Source organism: Haliotis rubra, unplaced genomic scaffold (assembly GCF_003918875.1).
Source record: "Haliotis rubra isolate DU_JTF1 unplaced genomic scaffold, ASM391887v1 Scf212, whole genome shotgun sequence".
In the NCBI taxonomy this organism is placed as follows: domain Eukaryota; kingdom Metazoa; phylum Mollusca; class Gastropoda; order Lepetellida; family Haliotidae; genus Haliotis; species Haliotis rubra.
In genome coordinates, this window is record NW_025766137.1 from 659,311 (window position 1) to 685,522 (window position 26,212).

General features: G+C 38.5%; 1 protein-coding gene across 1 annotated transcript in view; it reads right to left on the reverse strand.

The window, feature by feature from the left end:
- Positions 1-26,212, reverse strand: part of LOC124276730 (lethal(2) giant larvae protein homolog 1-like) — a 154,143-nt gene that overhangs the window by 37,429 nt on the left and 90,502 nt on the right. The window contains 5 exon segments of the mRNA XM_046712371.1: positions 3,719-3,901; positions 7,777-7,897; positions 12,530-12,635; positions 13,480-13,760; positions 17,118-17,284. Coding sequence (XP_046568327.1) covers positions 3,719-3,901; positions 7,777-7,897; positions 12,530-12,635; positions 13,480-13,760; positions 17,118-17,284 — 858 coding nt within the window.

Consider the following 26,212-nt stretch of genomic DNA (forward strand, 5'->3'; position numbering starts at 1 on the left):
CAATAAACACTGAAGGTCTTCTGCATTGTCAGCGAGTAGTACGATATCGTCAGCATAAGCCAATACTGATACATGTTCTTCTCTGAACCTTATACCCCTTCCTAATGCGTTTAACGTAGAAATTAAGTCATCTATATATACGTTAAACAGTAACGGCGAAAGCAAACAACCTTGCTTGAGACCTCGTTTTACGTTGAACCATGGCGTACGTAGTCTGTTAACCCGAAAACAGCACCTAACATTCTGGTAGAGAGATTTAAGAACCGTTAACATTCTTCCTCTTACTCCTTTCTCGTTCAACTTCTTCCAGAGAATGTTTCCGTCGATCCAGTCATAGGCCTTCTTGAAATCAATAAAAGCGACAAAGGTACATTTTCTTTCTAGTTTTCTGTTTTCTATAATACTTGTTATAGATGAAATATGGTCCATGGTTGATCTACCTTTTCTAAAACCATTTTGCTCGTCCATTAAAACATCATTCCTCTCCGACCACGCATTTAGACGATCATTCAACACACCACAGTAGACCTTGTAGACAGCTGGGGCTAGAGTTATTGTCCTGTAGTTAAGTGGGTCCAACTTGTCAACCATCGAAGACTTTGGTATTGGCTTAATAATACCCTCCGACCACATTCTTGGGATTTTAGCTGATCTGAAACATACATTAAAATGTTTGTGTAATAGTCCCACAGTTAATTCCCCTTTCAGCAGTTGTGTTGGTATCTCGTCCACACCTGATGCTTTCCCACTCTTTGCTTTCATTAGAGCTGACTTCACTTCTTCCAGACTGATCTCCTCATGTAACTCGGGTTGTGTCACATCATCTTCTGACCCCATGCCATCGTCCGTGACGTCATTTTTGTTTCCCGTCCCATTCAGAAGGAGTTCATAGTCTGATGTCCATTTCGCTAAAACAGTTTCTATATTTGAAGTAATTTCCCCATTTCCCAACCTCACTTCCATTGGCATGCCTTTACGACGTTCTTGACCTACACCTATTCTTCCAATATTTCTCCAGAAATCCTCACTGTTTTGGTCACACATTTCTTCTAAATGCTGGTGTATCTTACTTCTATATAGTCTCTTTTGCCTCTGCACGTCTCTATCGAAATCTTTTCTTAGTTGTAAATAGACTCTTTTCATCTCCAGTTTGTGACTGTTGTCGGCTTTGTTCCACTTTCTCTCTGCCGTGCATAGTTCATTGTCGTCTTCTCTTGTTGCTGCATCCATCCTGTAGATAGATTCTTTTAGTTGGAAGCTTGTCTTTCATTTCTCTATGTATCACATCGATCCATCTGCTGTAGGCATCATCAATATGTGTCTGATCTGCAATCGATAACTCCAGTTTATTGATAATATTACTCAGCTCTGCATGTACGCCAAGTGTCTGAAGAAAGTCCTTTGGGGGTTTTCCTGTTAATATCCTGTCATAGAAGTCTGTAGAGTTATCTTCCTTATCTGTAACATCAGTGTTGCCTACCATACCCAATGTACTACACCATGGAAGCAGTGAATGGTCTAACTTGAGTAAAGCTTCGCCATCAATAGTACCAACACAACCAGCTTTGCTTACCAAATCAGAGGGCAGGGTTACTCTAAAATCACTAAAAAGATGTAATATTCATATGGAACAAAACAGTAATCCACAACAGACATGCCTTGACTACACACAAATGTAAAATCATTTGCACTGGAGTTGCGACCGTTAAGTATACAAAAGTTGGCACTTATCAAAAAGTCAAGATAATGTTTACCGTTGATATTACGTGTGAAGTCACTAACCAGTCGCTCTGGAATGGTGTCTACACCTTCAATATAGTCTGTCTCGTCCCCACAGCGACTATTGAAATCACCACATATAAAACTCACAGTCTTAAACTCATGAACTTGTGCATGTAGTGTGTTATAGAAGTCTTCTGCACTACCAGACGATGGAGGCTGCGTGAAAGCCGGAAGCTCAATAGGCGCCGTTACATGAAAGGAGCCTGCAAACTTAGGATGATAAGAGTCTGGCAAGCGAATACTAACCCTGTCTTTATGAAAGAGTTCAGGATCCGCTGTGTGTATGTCGCCGAACCTCTTGTCAGACGACAAGAAAGGCTGCCTTCCAACTTAACAGCTGGAGTGAAAGAGATGACAGATCGTAAAAGAGAGGACAGGACATCCAATCAAGAACGATTGACAAGTCCCACCGGGGACTAATCCGCTGAACGGATTCTATCCATGCCTGCTAAAAAGCGCAGAGATTGCCGTGGAGTAGCCTCGGATAGTAGACGCGGTTAGACCAGCCGAGACTGTAAAAACTCCAGTACTTCGACTAGATTCGAAGAAAAGCGATCAACAATCCCTCTGCTTCCACACCAGCGCTCATAACAGGCCCATCTATCCTCATATTGAACGTTTGTCGAATCCCTCTGCGAACCCAGAATTGTGTCTGCAACAGCTGGAAACAAAATGATTACGGACAGAGATGGACAAGGCGTCGACTATACCCCAACCCCCGGCATTACATGCTTTGGGGGAGAGAGAGAAAAAAAAAGAGAGAAATGGGGGATAAAAAGGTTCACCATTCCTGCAGTTTGTTCCCTGGCAGATTTTCAGTGTTTTATAAGTTAAAATTTAAACAAGAAGACAAAGTCATCAATATCCCCCACAACAGCAAAATACTCTTTATGAATATGTCTGCTGGTTATGATTATGTCAAATGTTTTGGAGTGTATACAGCAAAGTGGAAGGAGAGTATTGAAAGGTTTTTAAGATCTGCTCCAGAGAGGATCACTACTACCAAATTCAGTTGAAGCCTAACTTGTTGCCATGGAAATGCAACAAGATGACATCCTCATAGTCACAGCCTAAGTCACGTTTCCATGGAAACCGCAAAAAAATAAAATTCATCTCTGGGTCTAACCCCCAAAAGGCACATCTAGGGTTCATGGTTGACATTTGTACCAAGTTTGGTTAAGCTATCACCAATAGTTTAGGAGATATGCTTCGGACAAAGTGTGACGGACGCACGGATGGACGGAACTTGTTTCTATATCCCCGCAACTTCGTTGTTGCAGGGGATAAAAAATTGATAGTTGTTTGCTGTTTTATATCCAACAACAGTCACCCACCATCTGACACGAGTAGGCCAGAGCGACTAAATACTGAATGTGTGATTGTACTCATTGAAATTACAAGCTCTTGTGGTTGGTAAAATCACCATCATACGAATTAGGAAACCGTTAAATTGTGTTGTTTTTCATACCGTTTTCTATAGTACTATATCGTGGTTCGTACACAATTCCATTAGGCTTGAGGAGAGTTTGGTTTCATGTCGCATTAATACAGATCAGCTGATATAAATATGTAACCACTTACATAAGAAGATGTGGTTTGAGTTCTTAAATACTGGTTTCTCTGTTTAATAACAAAATGGGTAATAAATAGAATAACCCACGAGGTACGAGTGATTATGGGAAATATGTCCCTCATGAAATTAATGTTCAAGTCCCTCGCTAAGGCTCGGGACAGTGAACATTAATTTCACTCGGGACACATTTCCTGTAATCACTCGTACCTCATGGGTTATTCCCTAAATATATATATAATACCAGTATAGGTATTATTTCAGTTCAAAATACATCCTGCATATCCCATCTAATTGTACATATGAACAGTTGAATTTCCAATGCTTCCAATTATGTTACACCCACAATACATTGAGTATACATACTGCTTTGACACTCCTGTATCAAAAGCTTCAGCCTGTGGTTCAGGTCTCATGCCATCTTTGAGTTCCAGCATACATATTGGCTCGATGACAAAGCGAGGACATAATGTTACTCTTGTAAACTCTGATGGTGAGTGGAGGTATAGTCCCTGGCCTTCCTTTGTGAATACAAATGAAGAAATGCCACTGAAACAAACAAAAAATAGACTAAGTATCAACAGGGTTTCAACTACTAACCTCTAATTTATCACTGCAATGTTTATGTCTCACAAGTGACGTAGATATAAAATTGGTCAACAGAACAGAGATGGCTTAGCATGATTGGTTCATGTCATTACACATGTGAATTACTGCCTGGAATTCAAAGGTCCACACTTGTAGGCAAGGCATTAATCTACCAGTACATGTAATGTACTGCACACGTAAAAGTGATAGATGTACGACAAGAGTGAATTACAGAGTCACTGTACACATTACACCAGTATGTACCAACTCAGACCATGCTGGGTCTGGTACATAATAAACAAGAAGACAAAGTCATCAATATCCCCCTCAATGGCAAAATACTCTTCATGATTATGTCTACGAGTTATGATTATGTCAAATATTTAGGTGTGTATATAGAAAAGTGGAAGGAGAGTATTGACAGGTTTTGAAAGTTCTGCTCCAGAAAGGAGCACTATCACCAATTTCAGTCTAAGTCAAACTTGTTGCCATGGAAACACCAAAAATATTTTATTCAGAATTCCAAAACTACCAAAAGGCACCAGAACACCACCAGATCTATCTATGTGCAAAGGTTTGGTGATGAAATATTGAACGGTTTTAGAGTTCTGCTCCAGAAAAGAGCACTACCACCAATTTCAGTCAAAGTCGAACTTGTTGCCATGGAAACGCCAAAAATATTTTATTCAGAATTCTAAAACTACCAAAAGGCACCAGTACACCACCAGATCTATCTATGTGCCAAGTTTGGTGATGAAATAGTGAACGGTTTTAGAGTTCTGCTCCGGAAAAGAGCACTACCACTAATTTCAGTTTTAGTCAAACTTGTTGCCATGGAAACACCAAAAATATTTTATTCAGAATTCCAAAACTACCAAAAGGCACCAGTACACCACCAGATCTATCTATGTGCCAAGTTTGGTGAAGAAACATTGAACGGTTCTAGAGTTATGATCCGGAAAAGAGCGCAACCACCAATCTCAGTCTAAGTCAAACTTGTTGCCATGGAAACGCCAAAAATATTTTATTCAGAAATCCCAAACTACCAAAAGGCAACAGTTCACCACCAGATCTATCTATGTGCCAAGTTTGGTGAAGAAACATTGAAGGGTTCTAGAGTTATGCTCCGGAAAAGACAAATGTGCACGGACGGACGGACGGACGGACGGACGCAGGGACGGAGTCCATTTTAATACCCCGCGCAAAACGCTTTGCGGGGGATAACAAGAAGACAAAGTCATCAATATCCCCCGCAATGGCAAAATACTCTTAATGATTATGTCTACGAGTTATGCTTGAGTCAAATATTTAGGTGTGTATATAGAAAAGTGGAAGGAGAGTTCTGCTCCAGAAAAGAGCACTATCACCAATTTCAGTCTATGTCAAACTTGTTACCATGGAAATGCCAAAAATATTTTATTCAGAAATCCAAAACTACCAAAAGGCACCAGTACACCACCAGATCTATGTATATGCCAAGTTTGGTGAAGAAATTGTGAACGGTTTTAGAGTTCTGCTCCGGAAAAGTGCACTACCACTAATTTCTGTTTTAGTCAAACTTGTTGTCATGGAAACGCCAAAAATATTTTATTCAGAATTCCCAAACTACCAAAAGGCACCAGTACACCACCAGATCTATTTATGTGCCAAGTTTGGTGAAGAAATAGTGAACGGTTTTAGAGTTCTGCTCCAGAAAAGAGCACTACCACTAATTTCATTCTAAGTCGAACTTGTTGCCATGGAAACGCCAAAAATGTTTTATTCAGAATTCCAAAACTACCAAAAGGCACCAGTACTCCACCAGATATATCTATGTGCCAAGTTTGGTGAAGAAATATTGAACGGTTTTAGAATTCAGCTCCGGAAAAGACAAAGGTGCACAGAAGGATGGACGGAGTCCATTTTAATACCCCTGCAAAAAACGAGTTGCGGGGGATAACAAGAAGAAAAAGTCATCAATATCCCCTGCAATGGCAAAATAGACTTCATGAATATGTCTACGAGTTATGATTATGTCAAATGTTTTGGGGTGTTATATGGAAGGAGAGTACTGAAAGGTTTCAAAGTTCTGCTCCAGAAAGGAGCACTACCACCAAATTCAGTTGAAGCCAAAATTGTTGCCATGGAAACGCAAAAACCCCCCATTTTATTCAGAAATCCAAAACAGCAAAAGGCACCAGTTCACCACTAGACCTACCTACCGGTATGTGTGAAATCTGGTGATGAAACAGTGAACAGTTTTTAAGCTCTGCTCCGGAAAAGAGTACTACCACCAATTTCAGTCAAAGTGAAACTTGTTGCCATGGAAACGCCAAAAACACTTTATTCAGAAATCCAAAACTACCAAAAGGCACCAGTACCCCACCAGACCTATCTATTTACCACGTTTGGTGAAGAAATAGTGAACAGTTTTAAAGTTCTGCTCCGGGAAAAGAGCACTAGAACCAATTTCAGTCTGTCAAACTTGTTGCCATGGAAACGCAAAACATATTTCAGAAATCCAAAACTACCAAAAGGCACCAGTAGACCACCAGATCTATCTATGTGCCAAGTTTGGTGAAGAAATAGTGAACGGTTTTAGAGTTATGCTCCGGAAAAGATGTGCACGGACGCACGGAGTCCATTTTAATATCCCCCGCAAAACGCGTTGCGGGGGATAAAAAAACCATTCAAATGAAGCCTTTGCTGAAAATGAGATAATTACATATTCAACATATACTGCCAAACTGTTCTCTATTACAAATATAGCTGTAATTTGATGTTCAAGATGTAATTATTGTTATCATTGACATTACATACACCAGTACTACAAATTTATAAATTTTTAAAATCATTCCTTTGTACCAAATTGAATAAGGAATACTTCTATTTAATTGTTTACTTCTTTAGACAATCAATTAATGTTAAATGGAAGTTACAAATGAAAAGTGTGTAGTTTTGCCAGAATTCAAACATCCAAATTGTTGTTGTTTTTGTTTGAAGAGAGTAAGAAGTTTGATTCTCTGACAGCACATTCCTGAAAGTAATTATCTCATTGTCAGGAAACATCTACTAGTACTTCAGAAACATTTAATAAATTTTTGAAGACTTTTTACATGACCCTGCATATTCTGAGTTGGAACCACATTCAATTAATTCCTGCAGTGCAGCAATGCTATACCATGGTAGAGGGACTTGGTGAAATATTCATTAACATTCTTCCACTGACTTTGGAGCTTTGTAACAACTTTGCAAAAGAATTGTGTGTTCTAGATGAAGGAAGATGAATTGTGTTTGACATTTTACACAGGTTACTCACCGATTACTTCACATCATTCTTGAATTAAGACTGACATGACTTTAACAACATACTCTACTTAAAATCAATGTTTGGATTTGTCTTGGTGTACACAAACATTTTACAAGTTTACAGTAAATTGCATAGTTAATTTAATCATTATATATTAGTCTTGTATGGTTATTTACTGATTTAACAATCTAGCTCTGTATGTACAGATTTTTGGGTTAGACTGGGATGTCACGAGTTGATAAAATTATAAAACCCTGAGAAATGAATATAGTCATTGGGTCTCATCGCCTTTGACTATGACATGTGCAAAAGGAATTCATCAGTACTATTTGGAAGAGGTCCATGACTTGCCTTTTTATGAAGACTACAAATGAGTGAGTGAGTTAATATTTAACGTCACATCGGCAATATTTCAGCCATATCGTGATGTCGACTACAAATGAAATAAAGCAGAGGATAAAGCTGTATGCCCCTCTTGACAGACAATCATTAGTATGTACATAAAGAAAAGAATGATATAACACATTTGACAATGGAAACAACATACTTGATATCTTCTTTCCTGATGGCAGGAGCAACCATCTGTTGCCTCAGTGTTGTGATGCCATAAACACTGACTTCACCAAGGTTGCTGAGACAAGCAATGTCAAACTCACTGTAATTGTCAGCTGCAAATAGATATAGTATGACCAGAAATTATTGAGAATTTTAGGAATATGTTTAATTGGATTTCTAGTATAAACAACCTTGACCAGCTATCAAGTGCTTGGCTTCATTCAAGAGAGACAACTCCGTTAATCCTTTTTCATTAGTTTGTGAAGAGTTATCCCCTTTGTTTTCTTGCTAGCAGACGACATTTTCAGTGATCCTCAGTATGGTTGATTTAGAGAAGAGGAAGTTGATTTTAGAATATTATAACAAGGACATCAGATCAGCTAAAGTGATTTCAAGTAGAACAGGCATCCCTTTGTCCACTGTTTAAATTACAATCTTTAAATTCTAAATAATTTCTGGTTGTACTGTATAATCAGACTCAAATCACCCCAAACACCTGGAACTCTTAAGCAATATATAATATTATCAAAAAGATTGTGCCCTCAACTCATCCCAAATTAGCCCCCAAGTACAGCAGATGTAACATTTACAAGATCGTCCTTAAAAGGATCTCCATAGTGTCAAGAACCAGGGTCCATTGTAGAGGGGCTTCTACGAAGGTTTTATCTTGTGACCTACAAAACTAAGGGTCCTTACAGGGAATATAAGGGACCTGAAAAGTAATGGAATGGTGTAGCATACTGTACTATAAGACTTCATGATTACTTTTTTTACAGGAAGTTTATATATTTCCTGTCGAGAACTTGGTACAGTGAATAATACTGTGCATCCTTAGGGGACACAATATACATTTTTTTCAGTGTCCATTCTATACATCTGTGTGTACTGTTACATCTCAGCGATATGATTGTTTGTTGTTTACTGCTACCATTCATTAACTTTCCAGCTATATGATGGCGGTCTGTAAATTAATCAAGTCTGGACCACACAATCCAGTGATTGACATAATGAGCATTGACCTACGCAACTGGGATATGATGATGTGTGAACCACATCTGCGAGCCAGACCACCCTATCCCCACAATGAATTGAATGTAAATACACAATGCCTTTTAGGAAGTGATCAAGTGTAACATGTTCTTCCTCAGTAAAGTACAGATTCTGAGTGAGTGAGAGTGATATTTCAGTTTGAGTCCCATCCATGATTTTGAACCCATACTCTCAGAGTAGGGCTCCTTATTGCCAACATTCAAAGTCAATGATCTTACCCATCACAACTGGCAACTTTGAGTACCTAACAAGTTTAACTGACAGGGCTCCCATCACTGAGAAAGTGTAATCCCAAATATAATGTCACACACAATGATGTCAGTGTTACACCTGTATTGTAGGTATAAATATATACTATGTAATCTGAAGTCTTTGAGTATATGTTAGCTTGTATTTATAGGATTAAATTTATAGGATTTAATATCCGCAAAAAATGGGGGTGTGGTCAAAGCAAGCCCTCCGTTGGTCAACGCTGCTAAATCTGCACATTCTTTAAAAATTCTTGGGAATTTTTACTTTCATCGACTGCTTGACTTGAAAGAAATGTAAGATTTTTTTCCAGCAATGGCTTCTCAAAAGAAAGCATCATTTGTAAATGTCTCCTTGACAAACATCAACCAACCAGGGGCTTGCTTCGACCACACCCCCGTTTTGTGCGGATGTATCATCAGCCATTTGTGTCAAGATCGTTTAGTTGAGAGTCAAAATCGGGTTTCAATCGACTTGCAGAAATAACAATAAAGAATTGGTAGGTGTCATGAGTGGTGCTTGATAGCCCAATCATCCATGATTATGTTTCCATTAAGTTTTAATTGATTGCATGCGATGGTAGCGTAGCGATCAGCAAAGCAGTCGGGTGGGGTGCACCGAAGTGTCCGGCCTTGTCATAATGTATTATACTGTGAAGCATTTCGAGTCGGGGGTCATCTCAAATTTTTGTATATATTTTATAAAATCTTTAATCCACGCAAAGACACGAGGGCCTGAGAGTACAAGTGGACGCGGCTGACAGCGGCAGTGATCAAGACACAAGAGCGCCGCTCATCTTTTGATGTGTGTTAGAAATTTTGGCATACGAATTCACAGAAGCAACATTTTTATGGCCTGACAGCCGCATTATGTATGTGGGTGCAAAGTTACGTTCACTGAGAGTTTGCAACATGTTTTTTCTTGCACTGTGATAAGTCAAGCGTTTGTCACTTGACAAGTTTGCGTGTTGTGCCATGGATTTCATGATGTTTCCAAGTTTATTTTTCCCTACTGGCTGTCGCTTAAACCAAGACTCGCCATCACGAGGGACACCCTTAGAGTGTGAAGCTAAATAGAATGGATGATCATTTGAAGAGAAATTCTGGGGACGGTGGCTACGATACTTCTTGTACAGTGCTACCGGACACCTATCAGGGTCACTCGGTACAGCCCATACTCTCGGGGGAATCCGTCTTGTGTCATTTGGATTAGTACCAGTGCGGGTCTTGGTTTGTCGCTCGCAGTACTCAAGATATTCCTGACCCTCACTGTCAACTTGAAGAGAGACATCTCTCCAGTGCATATTTCTATGTGGAAGGACAGATCTTCAGCCAAAAAACATGGTACTATTCCACCACAATGTGTTAAGAATAGCATCGGGAGACCCTTCTCCGAGTTGACCCACTTCCCAAAGTTTGTTTATTTCGGACTGTGACACGGCCTTGACGGCTTTAAGTAAGTTTCCTTTCCCTTCCGCCTTGACATGCTTTAATTTACTCGTAAACACCTCCCTAGATCGAGCAAATTCGGGGTCAAGTGGTATTGATTTTTGATAGTTCAATCTCCTCAAATGGAGGTCCAAACTTGATCGAAATCTGCTTAGTGACGATGGCTCATACTCGTTTCAGTGGGCTTTTTTGGCATCCATGAAAAATTTGTACAGTTATTGATTCAGTTCGTTTGGGGAGATTTTTTCAAGAGATCTGTGTTCCTTCAGAACATTTTGGAAATACATTGAGACCGTTTTCATGTTATATTTTGTTTTCTTAGCCGTGTTTTCATTTTCATTTTTGGTGAAAAGTCATCAATTTCTTTATTCCATACTTCATCATTTGTGTCATCAAAATTAGCATCTAGGCCAAGATCATCCTCCTCATCATCACTAAACAGTTCATTAATCAGTTCTTGTGACAGATTCAAATCATCGCCAATCGGCAAATTTGGGGGAGGGGCTAACGAAGCAGTCTCCGGCACACGGTCTATATCTAGGTACTTGTTTTTCATACAAGTTGAAGGTATTCAATGGACTGAAAATATTCACAACTCTTCCAACAAGTTGTCCATAAATTTTCACCAAATCATAAACTTTTACAGCGTTGCATATTTGTTTACACTCTCGATAGACCTATAGCAGACGTATGTTTACTTATTTAGATTGTTTTATTTTCTTTTTTATGTACAGAAACTCAAGTTATTAAAGGATTGAAAACCTATGCTTGTAACCACACTAAAAAATACATTTTATTTAATTTCATAGACTGACTGACTGAGTTTGGTTTTACGCCGCTTTTAGCAATATTCCAGCAACATCACGGCAGGGGACACCAGTAATTTCATAGAAGTGTTCTTGTTGTACATGAAGGTGTGAAAACTTGTGAATGAAATCATGAATGGAATGAGTGATGAAAGTAGTACCGGTAATGTCAAAGTTCACGTATTAGCCAATCAAATGACTCAAAGGTGTTATGACACATATGTGTCATAACACTGTGTTAGGAAACCACTTTACGAAGTACCATATGGGTAATAATATTGAGTAGCAGCAGCAGCAGCAGCAGCAGCCCAAGAGTGGTGTCTTAGCAGTGTTATAGTAATATTAAGTTTAGTACTGATATTAGAGAAGTACTCGCGTTAGGTTATTAGAACAATGTGAATTATGTATTTTTCTCATTGTGATAAATATATAATTTTCTTTTAACTTAGTTATGGGTTTCTGTCATTTGTACTTCTGCTAGAGTATGTCGTGTGACAATCTCTAGTATTTCTAGCTCTAAACCCCTGACAATTGTGAGTAGTATGTTCTGGGAGTTAAAGTGAGCTGAGAACACAACCCTAGACATTTGTCTGTGTCCATGATGCATGACTTTCTCCTGTCTACTTAGATATTAATTTTCCTCTAGATGTTCAACACACTCAGCTACATTTGACCAAGTATCATGTTTCATTGTAAACATTTGCTGGACCTTGATTGTTCACCTCAAGAGATGCCATGATGCTTTTGATTCCTCAATATGTTTTGCCACCATACATCTGAATTACATTTGTTTTATTGATCTGTTTTTTTTAAATCAAATTGACGGGATGGATGAGGGGAAAATGAAAAACAATCCAGATCAATAAAATAAATGTAATACAGATGTATTGGAAAACCTTTGAGCTGTTTGACCTTCCTGAGAACTGACATAGCTATCCTCTTCTTTACATTAGCAGACACTACAGTGACTTTGGTTGACATTCTCTAACCCCAACAGTTTGATGTATGTAGTAAATCGCATTATGTCTTGGTAAATGTTGGATTTGTTGTTTAGAAGTAATGACATGAAATAAAAACTAAACTACAGCCAGTTGATGTGAAAATGACAAAATGAGAAGCTTGGTTATTTGAATGAAGACCATAGATTGGTTATTTGCCAATTATGGGTTGCCCAGAATATTTGTTATCTTACCACTTTTACTTCTGAAGTTGACAAAAGCCACTTTCCGTATTCTAGAGCCATCTAAGGCTGTAAGTTTGAACTTCCACTTGGGCTTCAGAGAAGGCAGTGCAAAGGACTGAAATAGAGGACAAGAAGACAAAGTCATCAATATCCCCCGCAATGGCAAAATACTCTTCATGAATATGTCTACTAGTTATGGTTATGTCAAATATTTTGATGTGTATATGGCAAAGTGGAAGGAGAGTAGTGAAAGGTTTTTAAGTTCTGCTCCAGAAAGGAGCACTACCACAAAATTCAGTTGAAGGCAAACTTGTTGCCATGGAATCACCAAAAAATATTATAATCAGAAATCCAAAACTACCAAAAGGCACCAGTTCACCAGCAGACCTAACAATCTGCCAAGTTCTGTGCAGAAATATTGAATAGTTTGAAAGTTCTGCTCCGGAAAAGAGCACCAACACCAATATAAGTCAAAGTCAACTTAGTTGCCATGGAAACGCAAAACATATTTCATTTACAATTCCAAAACTACCAAAAGGCACCTGTTCACCACCAGACCTATCTCTGTGCCAAGTTTGGTGAAGAAATATTGAACAGTTTCAAAGTTCTGCTCCGGAAAAGACAAATGTGCACGGATGCACACACCGACACACACAGAGGTGGAGTGCATTTTAATACCCCACGCAAAACGCGTTGCGGGGGATAACAAAACTGTATTAGTCTGGAGAGTAAACAGTAACACCTGTCCAAATGCTCGGTCAGAAATTCCAGTTAGTATGTCTTGGCTTAACTCCAGATAATATACCCCAACAATCGCCAACACTGATCCCTCACAACTCAAACCCAACTTGCCCATCCTCACAGATGTAATGGGTAGTAACACCAATACATTAACCTCAAATAACATTCTGTGAATTTAAATACAAGGGATTTCTATAGGAAAGTATTTCTGCGCTAACCTTCAGCTGTTCTTCTGATATGATCACCACAGAATGAGCACTTTCCATGTCTGGTGCTTTGGCACGCTCATGTTGGACCTCTAAAGCTTCAGGAAGAACCCTTGCTTTACCATCAATCACTGCCAGGCTAATGACTGGTGCATGGTGTTTTAACTTGATTTCTTTTGCCAATGTACACACAACTGTATCAGCAGAGCGTTTGTCTGTTGGAACACTGAGGTTATAGATAAATACTTGACCACCATTTGTACCAGCCCAAAGTGAAGGGTTATGTGTTCCTCCTGAAAAAAAAAATCAAATCAAAATTAAAACACATGGCTCTGTAGCTCACCTTATTTGAAGAAGAAGAAGAAGACAAAGTCATCAATATCCCCCTCAACGGCAAATACTCTTTATGAATATGTCTGCTAGTTATGATTATGTCAAATGTTTTGGAGTGTATACAGCAAAGTGGAAGGAGAGTATTGAAAGGTTTTTAAGATCTGCTCCAGAAAGCAGCACTACCACCAAATTCAGTTGAAGCCTAACTTGTTGCCATGGAAATGCAACAAGATGACATCCTCAAAGTCACAGCCTAAGTCATGTTTCCATGGAAACAGCAAAAATAATGTCATATCTGGGTCTAACCCCCTAAAAGGCACATCTAGGGATCATGGTTGACGTGAGTACCAAGTCTGGTTAACTCTTTCAACACCAGTCAGTCAACCAGAGGCATTTACTGCCATGACACCAAGTTCCTAGAGACTCTGAGGTCATAGATGAAACCTATGTTTATCATTGAAAATATCAGCTCGTAAATAATTATTACTACTACATATCATACATCATTTGAAAGGTCTAATCCTACTGTTTATAAATATGAAATATTATTTTTTATCATATTATTCAAGTAATACGACTACAACTTAAATAAGGTAATTTTTAATGAAAATGCAAGCTTACACATTTGTATGTCCAGATAAACCACGAAGGAAGCAAAACATGAGGCGATTTTTTTCCATTTGTGACACGTCATAACATGCCCGTGCCTTTTTCTTTTATATTTTAATTTTTACGTAACCAGAAAATTATTATAAAAAGATTTCTTAAATAATATGTATGGTCGCCTATTTCCTGATATCAGTTGCTTTCCGCTCGGTAACATGACACAACAACGGAAAATACCACCGTTTTCGAAGCTTCGTATGAATAACATTCGAGGTGAATCGTTTGATGTCGGGTATCGTTCGAAAGCTCTGAACATCAACAATATCACTGAACCCTTGCCGAGAGTATTATATATCAGTACACCAGTACACCGCCAGACCAATCTATGTGCCAAGTTTGGTGAAGAAATAGTGAACGGTTTTGGAGTTATGCTCCAGAAAAGATGTGCACGGACGCACGGAGTCCATTTTAATATTTCCCGCAAAACGTGTTGCGGAGGATAAAAAGCATTCAAATGTAGCACGGACAGATGGATAGAGTCCATTTTAATACCCCCCTATAAAAAAGCTCCCCCCATTGAAGTGCCTTGATGACTGAAGCTATGACTGCTTTGGCGTTGACTTGCCACACTCTGACACTTGTCAAATTCATCAAATTGCTTGATCCGATGCAGCATGTTGGCATTAGGCTGTAAGGAACTACACTATGAGGCGAATACAATGTGTGTTATGAATCTTATCACATTCTGAATCACTGATCACAAGATGTAGGCATGCCAAATGTGTCATGTTGATTAGTGGAGAACTGGGCTGATGACTTGAAAATTATTTCAAGGGATTTAATTGAGAGAGTGTGAAGCAGAAAATAGTGTTTTCTCCCCATCATTTCATTATATTCTTATCTATTTTCAAAGAACTCTGCTTTTAGATGAAAAACTTCAAGCGTAATAATAAGAAATTGATAAATCATAATCTGATATTGACATACTACATTTTGAAATAAGGACTGCTCCCTTACTGACAGTCTCACCAAACAAAAATAAACATCTTTTTTGTTTCATACATAACTGTTCTTTAATAACTTGATTTACATTGAGTTGATGAAATGAAGCAATCATATACTTACAAAATGCACAAAACCTACATCTGCTTAAATTCGTCTGCTAGCTGCCATTTTGAGAGAGGGAGTGTTCATTATATATATTTTTTTAATTTAAAAAAATATATTTTGGGGTTTTCTTTTAATAAAATATTTCATGAAGTAGAGAAACACACTAGGATAAAGTTAATAACCTCAAACTTTAAATATTCAACTCTCCCATTATGACCTTCTGACCTTTTAGCAACCTTTTCCACAACCACTTTGTACAGTGCTCAAAAGTACTATTTGCACCATATTTCAACTTGGAAGCAAACTTTTTATTGAACTAGCATGTCTGATGAATACAAAAAACACAATGTCTTGCTTTCATCGCAAAACTTCCACAGGACTTGAATGCTGTACACATCCTACCAGACTAAGTCTTTAAATGATCAATCTGAACCAGGTAACAGCTATTATACCATTATAAAAATATAATTCCTTTTTTATAAATTTCAAAACATAACTAGAAAACAGCATCGCCATATATAAATACTGTAGCTCAACCCTTCTGATCCATTAAAGCACTGTTTCCAATATAATATGTTTAACGTTTATAACATGCCTTTTCCAGGTTAGATATCCTGCTCAAAGCGCACAATCTGATCATTATTACCCTGGATAACCCAAGCTGCCTGTTAGGTGCTAGAAGGTTAATAGTCTCATGACTTTAACCGGGTACCGGTACCCATTTTCTGCTGGGTGAACAGAGGCAATTTTGAACAAACTCACTTGCCTAAGGTGAGACCACATGTATCCCATGTGCTTCGTTGTGGGGCAGGACTGAAGTCCTAGAAACTCTCAGGAGTTAAGCTGCCAAACACGGTCACCCATCCAATACAAGGCCTCTGCGAGCCCAATGTTGCTTAACTTCAACTGAGTGCTATGCACAGGATCACACGCCACCACAAAGAAATAAAGAATATAAAGAATCCATGTTTGTAAACATTGCCCCACACCTGAGCTGTTTCTCAATGACAGTTTTAGGACACTTCTGAGGAAATGTTTGCTGCTGACACCTAACGAAACACAAAACAGGCCTTGACATAAGCTCACTTGACTGTATCAAAAGCACATAGTACATGTATGCCAAATTTAACTTCATTTGCAAAACTATTGCTGTCCAGTTTTCAAACATGGCTTCTTTTTTAAATTTGTTGTGTTCAAGAAAAGCTTAAAAACCATGAATGGGCATGTCCGCAACATTTTGAAACCAAAATTTCACCCAAATAGTCATAATTTTTTCATGAACACAATACACTTTTTGGTGTGTCCTTGAGAGTGGGCCTGACCTTCAATGTCAGTTGTGAGTATTTCAGGAACACTCACAATTATTGTGCAGCACATTCATCAAATATTAAAAACAAACATCAAACTCAATAATTAATACCAGGCTAAGTATAAAATGATTGCAATCATGAAAACGTGTGGGTGTTCTTTTGTGCTTGGAGCAAGTTTGCTAAGATTTCAGATTCAGGTGGAATCCCCGCCAGAAAAGAAAGCCCTGATCTTAGCTTAATTCCCATGGTTACAAAGGAGATACCCTAAATGTGATATGTGTCACATATTACCTGTAACTACAAAGGTATCTGCAAAATACAGACATCTGACCATTGAAGACATGGAATCATCAGCTGTTCTGGCCTCTACAACCCTCTCTACTGGTTTTGAGTCAATGGCTGCTCCCGCTGTTTCTGAAGTGGCCTCTGTTCCATGCTGTTCAATGTGTTGTGTATCACTGAAAGATTAAACAATAGTTATAAAAAATGATAATAAAATATTACCTCCATTACAACATTGCCATTATCCTATTTTTTGACAGCTGTCACACTATAATTAGTATAAAAGCTTTTGGATTTTCTACCAGTCTAAGTAAACTTAGGCTCAGTATTATTCGCTACACTGCTATACTGAGTCTAACAAAACCTAGTAGAATGTCGTGTCAGCTAACATTTTGGACAGCATTGTTCCCTTGGTCTGTCGCGCCTGTGCTAACAATCCGACACCGACCCAGGCAACCACTCCCAAATGGCGGTCTTCACTGCAGGGAGACGCGCCATACATTTACTATAGAAAAATCCGAGAATGGGTGGTTAGAATTTTTTCATAGCATTTTCATCAATGCTATGGCAAAGTAATCATCACCAGAACAACGGCCATTATAACTTTCAGTGTAAGAAAATGTTATTTAAGCAGTTTCGAGACACGAAAATCGTTGTTACATGGATGATATGTAAACAATGACACACACCCTATTTTCATCACGAGCTTTGATATTTCGTGTCAACTCGCTATTGCTACGAAATCGTACACATAAATCATGGATCTGAACAACAACATTGATTGAATATAGATAGCATTTTTATTTTAGCAAATTGGATGACAAAATTATAGCCGATTATGTCCCGTGTCTTCCATCGTTTCAGGGTAGGTTTAGCAGATATATATTTTTTTTTTAATCGCCTTGTGAAATTACAAGGTAAAGCGTTTAGATCCACATGAATGATGTTAATGACAGGGTTTGTCATCCTGACATTTAGCCTCCACAAAACAACATGAAACAGGTAACATATAGTATGACCAGAAATTATTGAGAATTTTAGGAATATGTTTAATTGGATTTCCAGTTTTAACAACCTAGACCAGCTATCAAGTGCTTGGTTTCATTCAAGAGAGACAACTCCGTTAATCCTTTTTAATTAGTTTGTGAAGAGTTATCCCCCTTTGTTTTCTTGCTAGCAGACGACATTTTCAGTGATCCTCAGTATGGATGATTTAGAAAAGTGGAAGTTGACAAAGTCATCAATATCCCCCGCAATGGCAAAATACTCTTCATGATTATGTCTACGAGTTATGATTATGTCAAATATTTAGGTGTGTATATAGAAAAGTGGAAGGAGAGTATTGAAAGGTTTTTAAAGTTCTGCTCCAGAAAGCAGCACTATCACCAATTTCAGGCTAAGTCAAACTTGTTGCCATGGAAACGCCAAAAATATTTTATTCAGAATTCCAAAACTACCAAAAGGAACCAGTACACCACCAGATCTATCTATGTGCCAAGTTTGGTGAAGAAATAGTGAACAGTTTTAGAGTTCTGCTCCGGAAAAGAGCACTACCACAATTTCAGGCTAAGTCAAACTTGTTGCCATGGAAACGCCAAAAATATTTTATTCAGAATTCCAAAACTACCAAAAGGCACCAGTACACCATCAGATCTATCTATGTGCCAAGTTTGGTGAAGAAATATTGAACGGTTTTAGAGTTCTGCTCCGGAAAAGACAAATGTGCACGGACGGACGGACGCACGGACCGAGTCCATTTTAATACCCCCCGCAAAACGCATTGCAGGGGATAATAACAAGAACATCAGATCAGCTAAAGTGATTTCAAGTAGAACAGGCATCCCTTTGTCCACTGTTTATCGTGTTTTGAAAAAATATTGCAAATGGATATGGCATTGAGCACCAGGGAGGCGCAGGTAGGCCCAGAAAATTGACTGTCGGTGACAGGAGGCGGCTTGGTATTCTTGTTTCTAAAAACAAATGAAGGAGTTTAGAAAACTTAAGGCTGGATATGATTGATAGAGGAACTGTGGCTGTCTGAAGGAGACAATTAGAACTGAGCTGCATGCAATGGGTTTGCAGAAAAGTCGAGGAATTCCATCACTGATCATGAAACCTGAACAAAAGGAGCAAGGGTTGAACTGGTGCTTACAGCATAGAAATTTTAACTGGGACAATGTGATTTTCTCAGATGAAAGTTCTGTGTGGCTGTTTCCTAATACACTGAAATTCTGGACCAAACAAACTGAAAAACCTTTGTATCAGCGCCCAAAGTACAGTCCGAAATTTAACGTGTGGGGTGGCATATCTGTGTTAGGGGCAACGCCCCTCTGTGTATTTGAAGGGAATATGAACAGTAAGCGATACACAGATATTCTCGAGGGACATTTACTTCCATCTGCTCACGTGTTCTATGGAATTTTTGGGATTTTCCAGCAGGACGACCCAAAACATTGTTCAAAGCATTCACAGGCCTGGTTTCGGGACCCAAAATATGACATTATTAGATTGGCCAAGCTATAGCCCTGACACAATTCCAACAGAAAATGTTTGGGGACTTATGAAGGAAAGTGTCAATGAGAAAAATCTGACAAATATTGCTGAAATGAAAGAAGAGGTGGTCCGATATTGGGACAGCATGGACCACGACTTTCTAACTTCTTTGATCAGTAGTATGCCCCACCGCATTGAAGTCTGCCTTGCTGCCCATGGTGACTTGACAAAATACTAACTGTTCACCTATCTCTGAATCTGGAGTTATGTTCTGCTAATATTCACATTAATACGCGAGTAATGAGTGAAAAAAATTCAGAAATTCATTCAGAAATGTTTATGATTATAATAAACATGGTGAATCAAATGATCTATATAAAAAAAATACACACAATTATAAAGCTCATATTATTAAACTGAATATATAAAATTACATGGTATGATAAGTATGTAAATACATCGGTATAACATATATGTGAAGAACTTTTTAGACAGATAAATATTCCACTATTTGTGAACTGTTCAATTAAGGGTTATTTTTACCGATGAAACCTGTCACGAGAACTGTAGTTTTTATGGCTTTAAGCCAGTATCAGAGAATACATTTGCTGTATATTGATTATTTTTAGCATGATAACCCTGGTCTTATTAGAATAGATCTGATACAAATCAACTGATATCAGCAATTATTCAGTCAGATATCAGTTACCTAGCTTGGTTAAATGCTGCTATGGACTCTTTGCTTTACTTTACCATACTTTACAGCAGTGCATGCATACATAATTCAACATGTATTTGTTAACCAGATCACTATTGTTATTTTTTTTTTTTTAAATCAAAATTTTATGGTGTATCTTTAAACTGTCTTTTTATAGATATTTGGGTATTTTGTTAACACCTAAACCTATTTGGACTAAAGCACTAACTACTCTTGGTGAGCAGAGTAAAAAAGGCTGTTATGACATTGTACAGATGTCAAAAGAAAGTTGAAAGTAAACCATGTCAAGATTAATTATGATATTTGATGCTATGATTGTTCCTATAGTGTGTAATGTGCAGAAGTATAGGGGACCTCATATTGTAAAATTATTGAATATGTACAGCATAAGACATGTAAATGGTTTCTCTAAACAGAAAAAAATGCTATGGTTTGGGGAGAATGTGGCAGAGAACCCCTCTCCAACTTGTGCACACCACAAGGGCTATTAGGTATTGGTGCAGGCTACTGTATTTGGATGAGCACAAACTGCCTCTCCAATGCCGTACCACATGGGCTCCTCATATTAAAAATATTCTGTTTAGACTGGGATTTGAATACACAAGATGTGAAGATATTTATTCACCTTTTGAAACAGACAACAATCATGGTGTAGTTCTATCAAAGGGTTGTCTTATTCCTTCTATAAACACCATTTTAAATCACTGTTAAATGTGGATAAGAATCTTACACTCCCTATCCCTGTACACCTAAGACTATCCATGGCTCTTTTCAGATGTAGGTTTAAACTTCGTCAATTTTGGAAGATACACAAATGCCCCATACACTGAATGACTGTAAATATTGTATATTAGGGCCAGACCAATTTTATTTCTTGTTTTAGGGATTTTTGTCCTCAGAAAACCTAAAGGCAGGAGGAAAAACAAATAAAAGCAAAAATCACCAGTCAAAGTAATATTCCTTCAAAATACTAAAAGTATTTTACTTTTGGCAATTTATGAAGTGTATATGGGGGGCAAAGTACAATCTAAAAACATTTTTTTTTAAGTTTACATTTTTGGCCAATAAAAACACTAGGATTTTATATTTTGTGCCGGGCAAATAAATGTATATTTTTTTCCTTATTCTTGAAAAAATACGAACGGCGGATCCGTAAAACAAGCAATAAAATTGGTCTGGCCTAAGGGGAAAATCTTTTGTTGAAAGATGTTTTATATGCATGTATTGCTTGTATGTGAGCATTACTCAGCCATAAGAATTATGTATCTAAAACAATTATTTATACAGTCCCACACTAACATTTTTTATCTGATCAATGCTTATGCTGTTGATCTCTGGATTGCCAGGTCTAGATTTGATTATTGACAGACCTCCGCCATATTGAGGGAATAGAGCCGAGTGAAGCGTTAACAAAAAAACTAACCAACATCTGTTACCAAAATTCTTTCATCTGAAAACTTGGACAGACAGACAAGACAACTTTGATGCTGTATATAACTTCAGGGGTATCTCCATTTGACCGACTGTGATCAATTTGAACTATTGACATTGTTTTCTATAGAATAAATGATTAGACATAATTTTAATTGTCTTCTATTTAAAAAGCCAGACTTGCGTTTCTTTTGCTGTTCTGTATATTTTGACACATATACCTGGGCCTTTGTATTCTTTGGAACTCAGTGTCATATATACATGTCATGTGACGTGATAAAATAATCTTACATTTCTGAAGAATTAAAGATTTACAATTCAATCATCATACTCTAACTGAAAGGTGCAAAACGTTTTATATGCATGATAATTACATATAATACATTAAATTTCAGATTTGCACTGGTACATTTTCTGAGACTAAAAACAATAGACCGATCCAGTCCCGGCCGATAAGCCCTGCCCACTTCGTTTTTGACGTTAGGGGGGACAACCACTGACTAATCACACTGGCGTCACCACCGGCGAAACGTACGTGATTGAGAACGCTGTTGATGAATTATGCTTGTGGTACTTTGGTATCCGTCGTTCGTGAATGATATTTAAAGAGGCAAGTTATAGGTATGTGATTTTTAATATACTTTAGTTGGCAGATTGCATTTGGCAAGTGAAAATGAGTTACATGAAAAATCGTCTCGGCCAGCTGCTGAGAGTAGGAAGGGTATTTTCTTTCGAATCAATTAATTTATCTGGCAATTCACCTCCGTCAAAGATATCAGCAGGGGAAGGGTAACTGAATTTTGTTGCTTGGATTTTTCCCCAAAAATTCCCATAAGTTTATAAACACCATGAACACATCCACATGTTCATGTTGCAGATCGTTTCAGTATCTGTAAATAGATTGTCAACATTGGCGCGTGGCGCCTTTACTTAGTTATCCCGAATATCCATTGGCGGTATTCAAACTTAGTTAAATAATCTGAAAACATGGGTTTCTATGTTTTAATGAATGGTAAATAAAAAGCAGAAAATATTTCCCGTTTACTACTTCGTGCACCTTATTTGTCTGTATATAATTAATGTAAACAAATCAGTCACAGCGCATAACTGATCTTATTTGGAAATATGGAAAATATGATTGGGCTTGTAAACAGTATGTTTCCATGGATGTACTCTGGACATACCCAGAAGCAAATATTCAGCAGCTGATCTGCAGCAATTCTCAGTAAAGTTTCCCTCTTCAAAATCTGTACACCATCCCAAAATGACACTGAATATAAGGAAATCCATTTTTTAAAACCATCCTTTCCATTTTATTTTTCTATACAATGTATGTAGTTTGTTGTGGAATCCTAACTTACATACAAACTTCCACAATACTTGACTTCATGAACTACCAGCGTTTATGTGCAGGTATGTCACAGCACCAGAACACAAAGAAGATCCAAGATACAGTCTGCACCTGTACACTAGCAGAACATCTTCCAGAAATAGGAAACCTGTGATGCAAAATCTTTGAACAGAGCATCCACTAGCTCTTATCCGAACAATTAACTAGCATTGAAATGGAATGTTACACAAACTACAAAAATATCGTTTTTTCTTCAGAGATATTGAACTGCTAACTACTAGTGCAAATAAGGTGCAAAGAATATATCCTAAGTTCAAAGCTTTTTGTCAATACAACTACATATTGACATTATTGCTTCTTAAACAATGATAATCTTTGTTTTATTAGATCTGAGACTATATCCCTAGATTTCTAAATTTTGATCTATTTCCTTTTCTGAGATACTTACTAGTGTCATAAAAATTATAGTAAGGTTGATTCAAAATTTGGTAAAAGTCATAGCAAAAGTTTAGGAAAACAGACATGAAAAGCGTTCACCTCCTACAAACCAGTGTGCAATTTAATATGAAGCTCATTTTCAAAATAACCATCAACAAACCTTGAACAATTTGTCCAAACCCAACATCTTAATAAACACTACTTTGGCTCAGTCTTCAAATATTAGTAACCTCCTCAAAAACTGATGATTTATAAGAAACATTACATCAAATCTGGGTTAAATATATGTTTCAATAATGTAATTTTCTGAGTAAAATTGATATTTTATACTTATCCTGACTCATGTATTATTGCTTGTCTCCTTCCTTTCCCGAACGTTAGTGGAACACTTGTATCTCCTTTTTGAAGCTCCCTTCAAAAAAGCAGACGTAAAATCACTACTCACCACGAGTTGTCTCCCTCTCCATTTTGGCGGGAAAACGGCGCCACCCGTCTTCCCACTCTTCACTCTCTCCGAATTGCAAGCCCGACACTTAGATTTGCTGGGAATTCCAAAGTGCCTAGCGGGGAGGTTGGGAGGGCTTACCTCATGAGTCAGGATAGGAATAAAATATCAATTTTACTCAGAAAATTACATATTTTTCCTTATCCTGACTCATGTATTATTGCTTGTAGAATCAGACGGATTTGGTGGTGGGTCAAGCCACTTCTGGATTCCAATTTGGTGATTTACATCTTGCATACCCCCCTATGGGAACTTCCTGGTAGCACTTCAATTTACTGCTAGGCTCTGCTGCTGCTGTAACCCTTTACTTCCAGCTTTCTCTGATGGGGGGACCACAATTGTTAACTTTTGGTCCTTGCTTCTGTTAACATTTTAATGTGGATTTTAGCAACTCCATCTCTTGATGCAAGCATCAAGTGGAGAAGCGACCCTTCTTATGTACGAGTACGTCCTTACAAGTACTGGGTCTTATCACTTATGCTATTCTGTCTTAGACGTGCATATGGACTCTAAAGCTGTAACTCTCCTGAGTGTAGGCTTTTGCAAGTCATGTGATAAAGGGCGAGACTCTGTCTCAGCCTCTGTGGAACTGTCAATTGTTGTGCTACAACAAGTGGGCGAAATGGTGAATGCCAGAAACGTCCTCAGTGGTGATGTCTCTCAGGTAGTGGTTGGCAAACACCATGTCCGATTTCCAGAAGCAGCCCTCCATTATCGTCACGTGATAGAGCAGTTTCCAGGTAGAGCGAAAGTGTTGGCGCCAGAGCTCTAACTTCATGTGGGTTGGAGGCTCTTGGAGGATCAAGTCCTGCTGCTTTGTAGGCCCGTGGAATGACAGTTCTCATCCATATTGATATCGTAGTCGCGAGATCTCAGTCTGTGTCTCTGCCGATATAGGGATGAAAAGACGCTTGAATTTTCGTCTCCTGGTCCTAGACCTTTGTAGGTAGACTTTTAATGCTCTTACTGGGCACAAGGATAGGTCCTGTGTATCCTGTGGCCCAAGGACTGATGATAGTGCTGGGATGTGGAATTGTCTGTCCGGTTGACCTGGCAGTTGATTCTTTGCTATAAAGTCCCATCTCAGTCCCATATGCACGATGTTTCGATTTTCATCAAATCGTGTCCTTTCAAAGTCTAGAGCATGTATTTCCGACATCCTTGCTGCTGCTGCTAAGGCAATCAGGAATAGAGTTTTCTGTGTCAAGAACTCAAAAGATGTCCTATCTAATGGTTCATAAGCGTCACTGGTGAGATGCTGTAGAACTAAGTTGAGGTCCCAAGCCGGAGCTTTAAATCTCTGTTGTTGGTCCTCCAGTTTAAAAGAGCGTAGTAAGGCCAGTAACTCTGGTACCTTAGTCAGTTTTACACTCGTCCTCATAGTGATAACTGAGCTCAATGCCGCTAGGTATGTTGAGCGTGTTGACCCTTTTAACCGCTTCGTTTGTCTTAGGTGACAAAGATAGTCCGCCACTTGAGGGTGTGTCGCTTTCATGGCTGTGAAGCCTGTTTTCAAAGCGTAGGTCTCGAAGCTTCGCCACTTGTCGTCGTACAAATTGCGTGTTGACTTGCGTAAAGCTAGTGTGACCGCTTTAGCTGCCCTGGTGGAATATCCTCTCTTATTCAAGCACGCCTTGATACGCTCCAGGCGTGTAGGCGGAACACCTCGGGGTTGCCGTGTGCTTGCTTTGTGTGTGGATGTACTAGCAAGTTCGTCCACTCTGGTAGTTGCAGTTGAGGCGGTCCTAGTTCTTGTATGAGAATGGGGAACCATATTCTCGCTGGCCAGTAAGGCGCGATCGTCTGCAGGTTCCTCGTCTGCATGATTTTCTGCAACACTTTCGGTATTAGAGCTGGTGGCGGGAACGCGTAAGCGTTTAGTCCTTCCCAAGAGATGCTTAGAGCCCATGCTCGTGGATCTGGTATTGGAGAGACGAATGTTACCAGTTGATTGTTGAATCTTGTGGCAAACAAGTCTATTAGTGGCGCTCCTATCTCTTGTATGATCTGTTTGAAGATTTCTGGATGTAGCATCCATTCTGTTGGGGATGGCTGAGTTGGACGAGATAGTGCGTCTGCTATCACATTCTTGGCTCCTGGAATGTGGCATGCTTTTATGTGGATGTTCCGATTGTCTATTATGCTGAACAGATGAAGGCAAAGGTTCA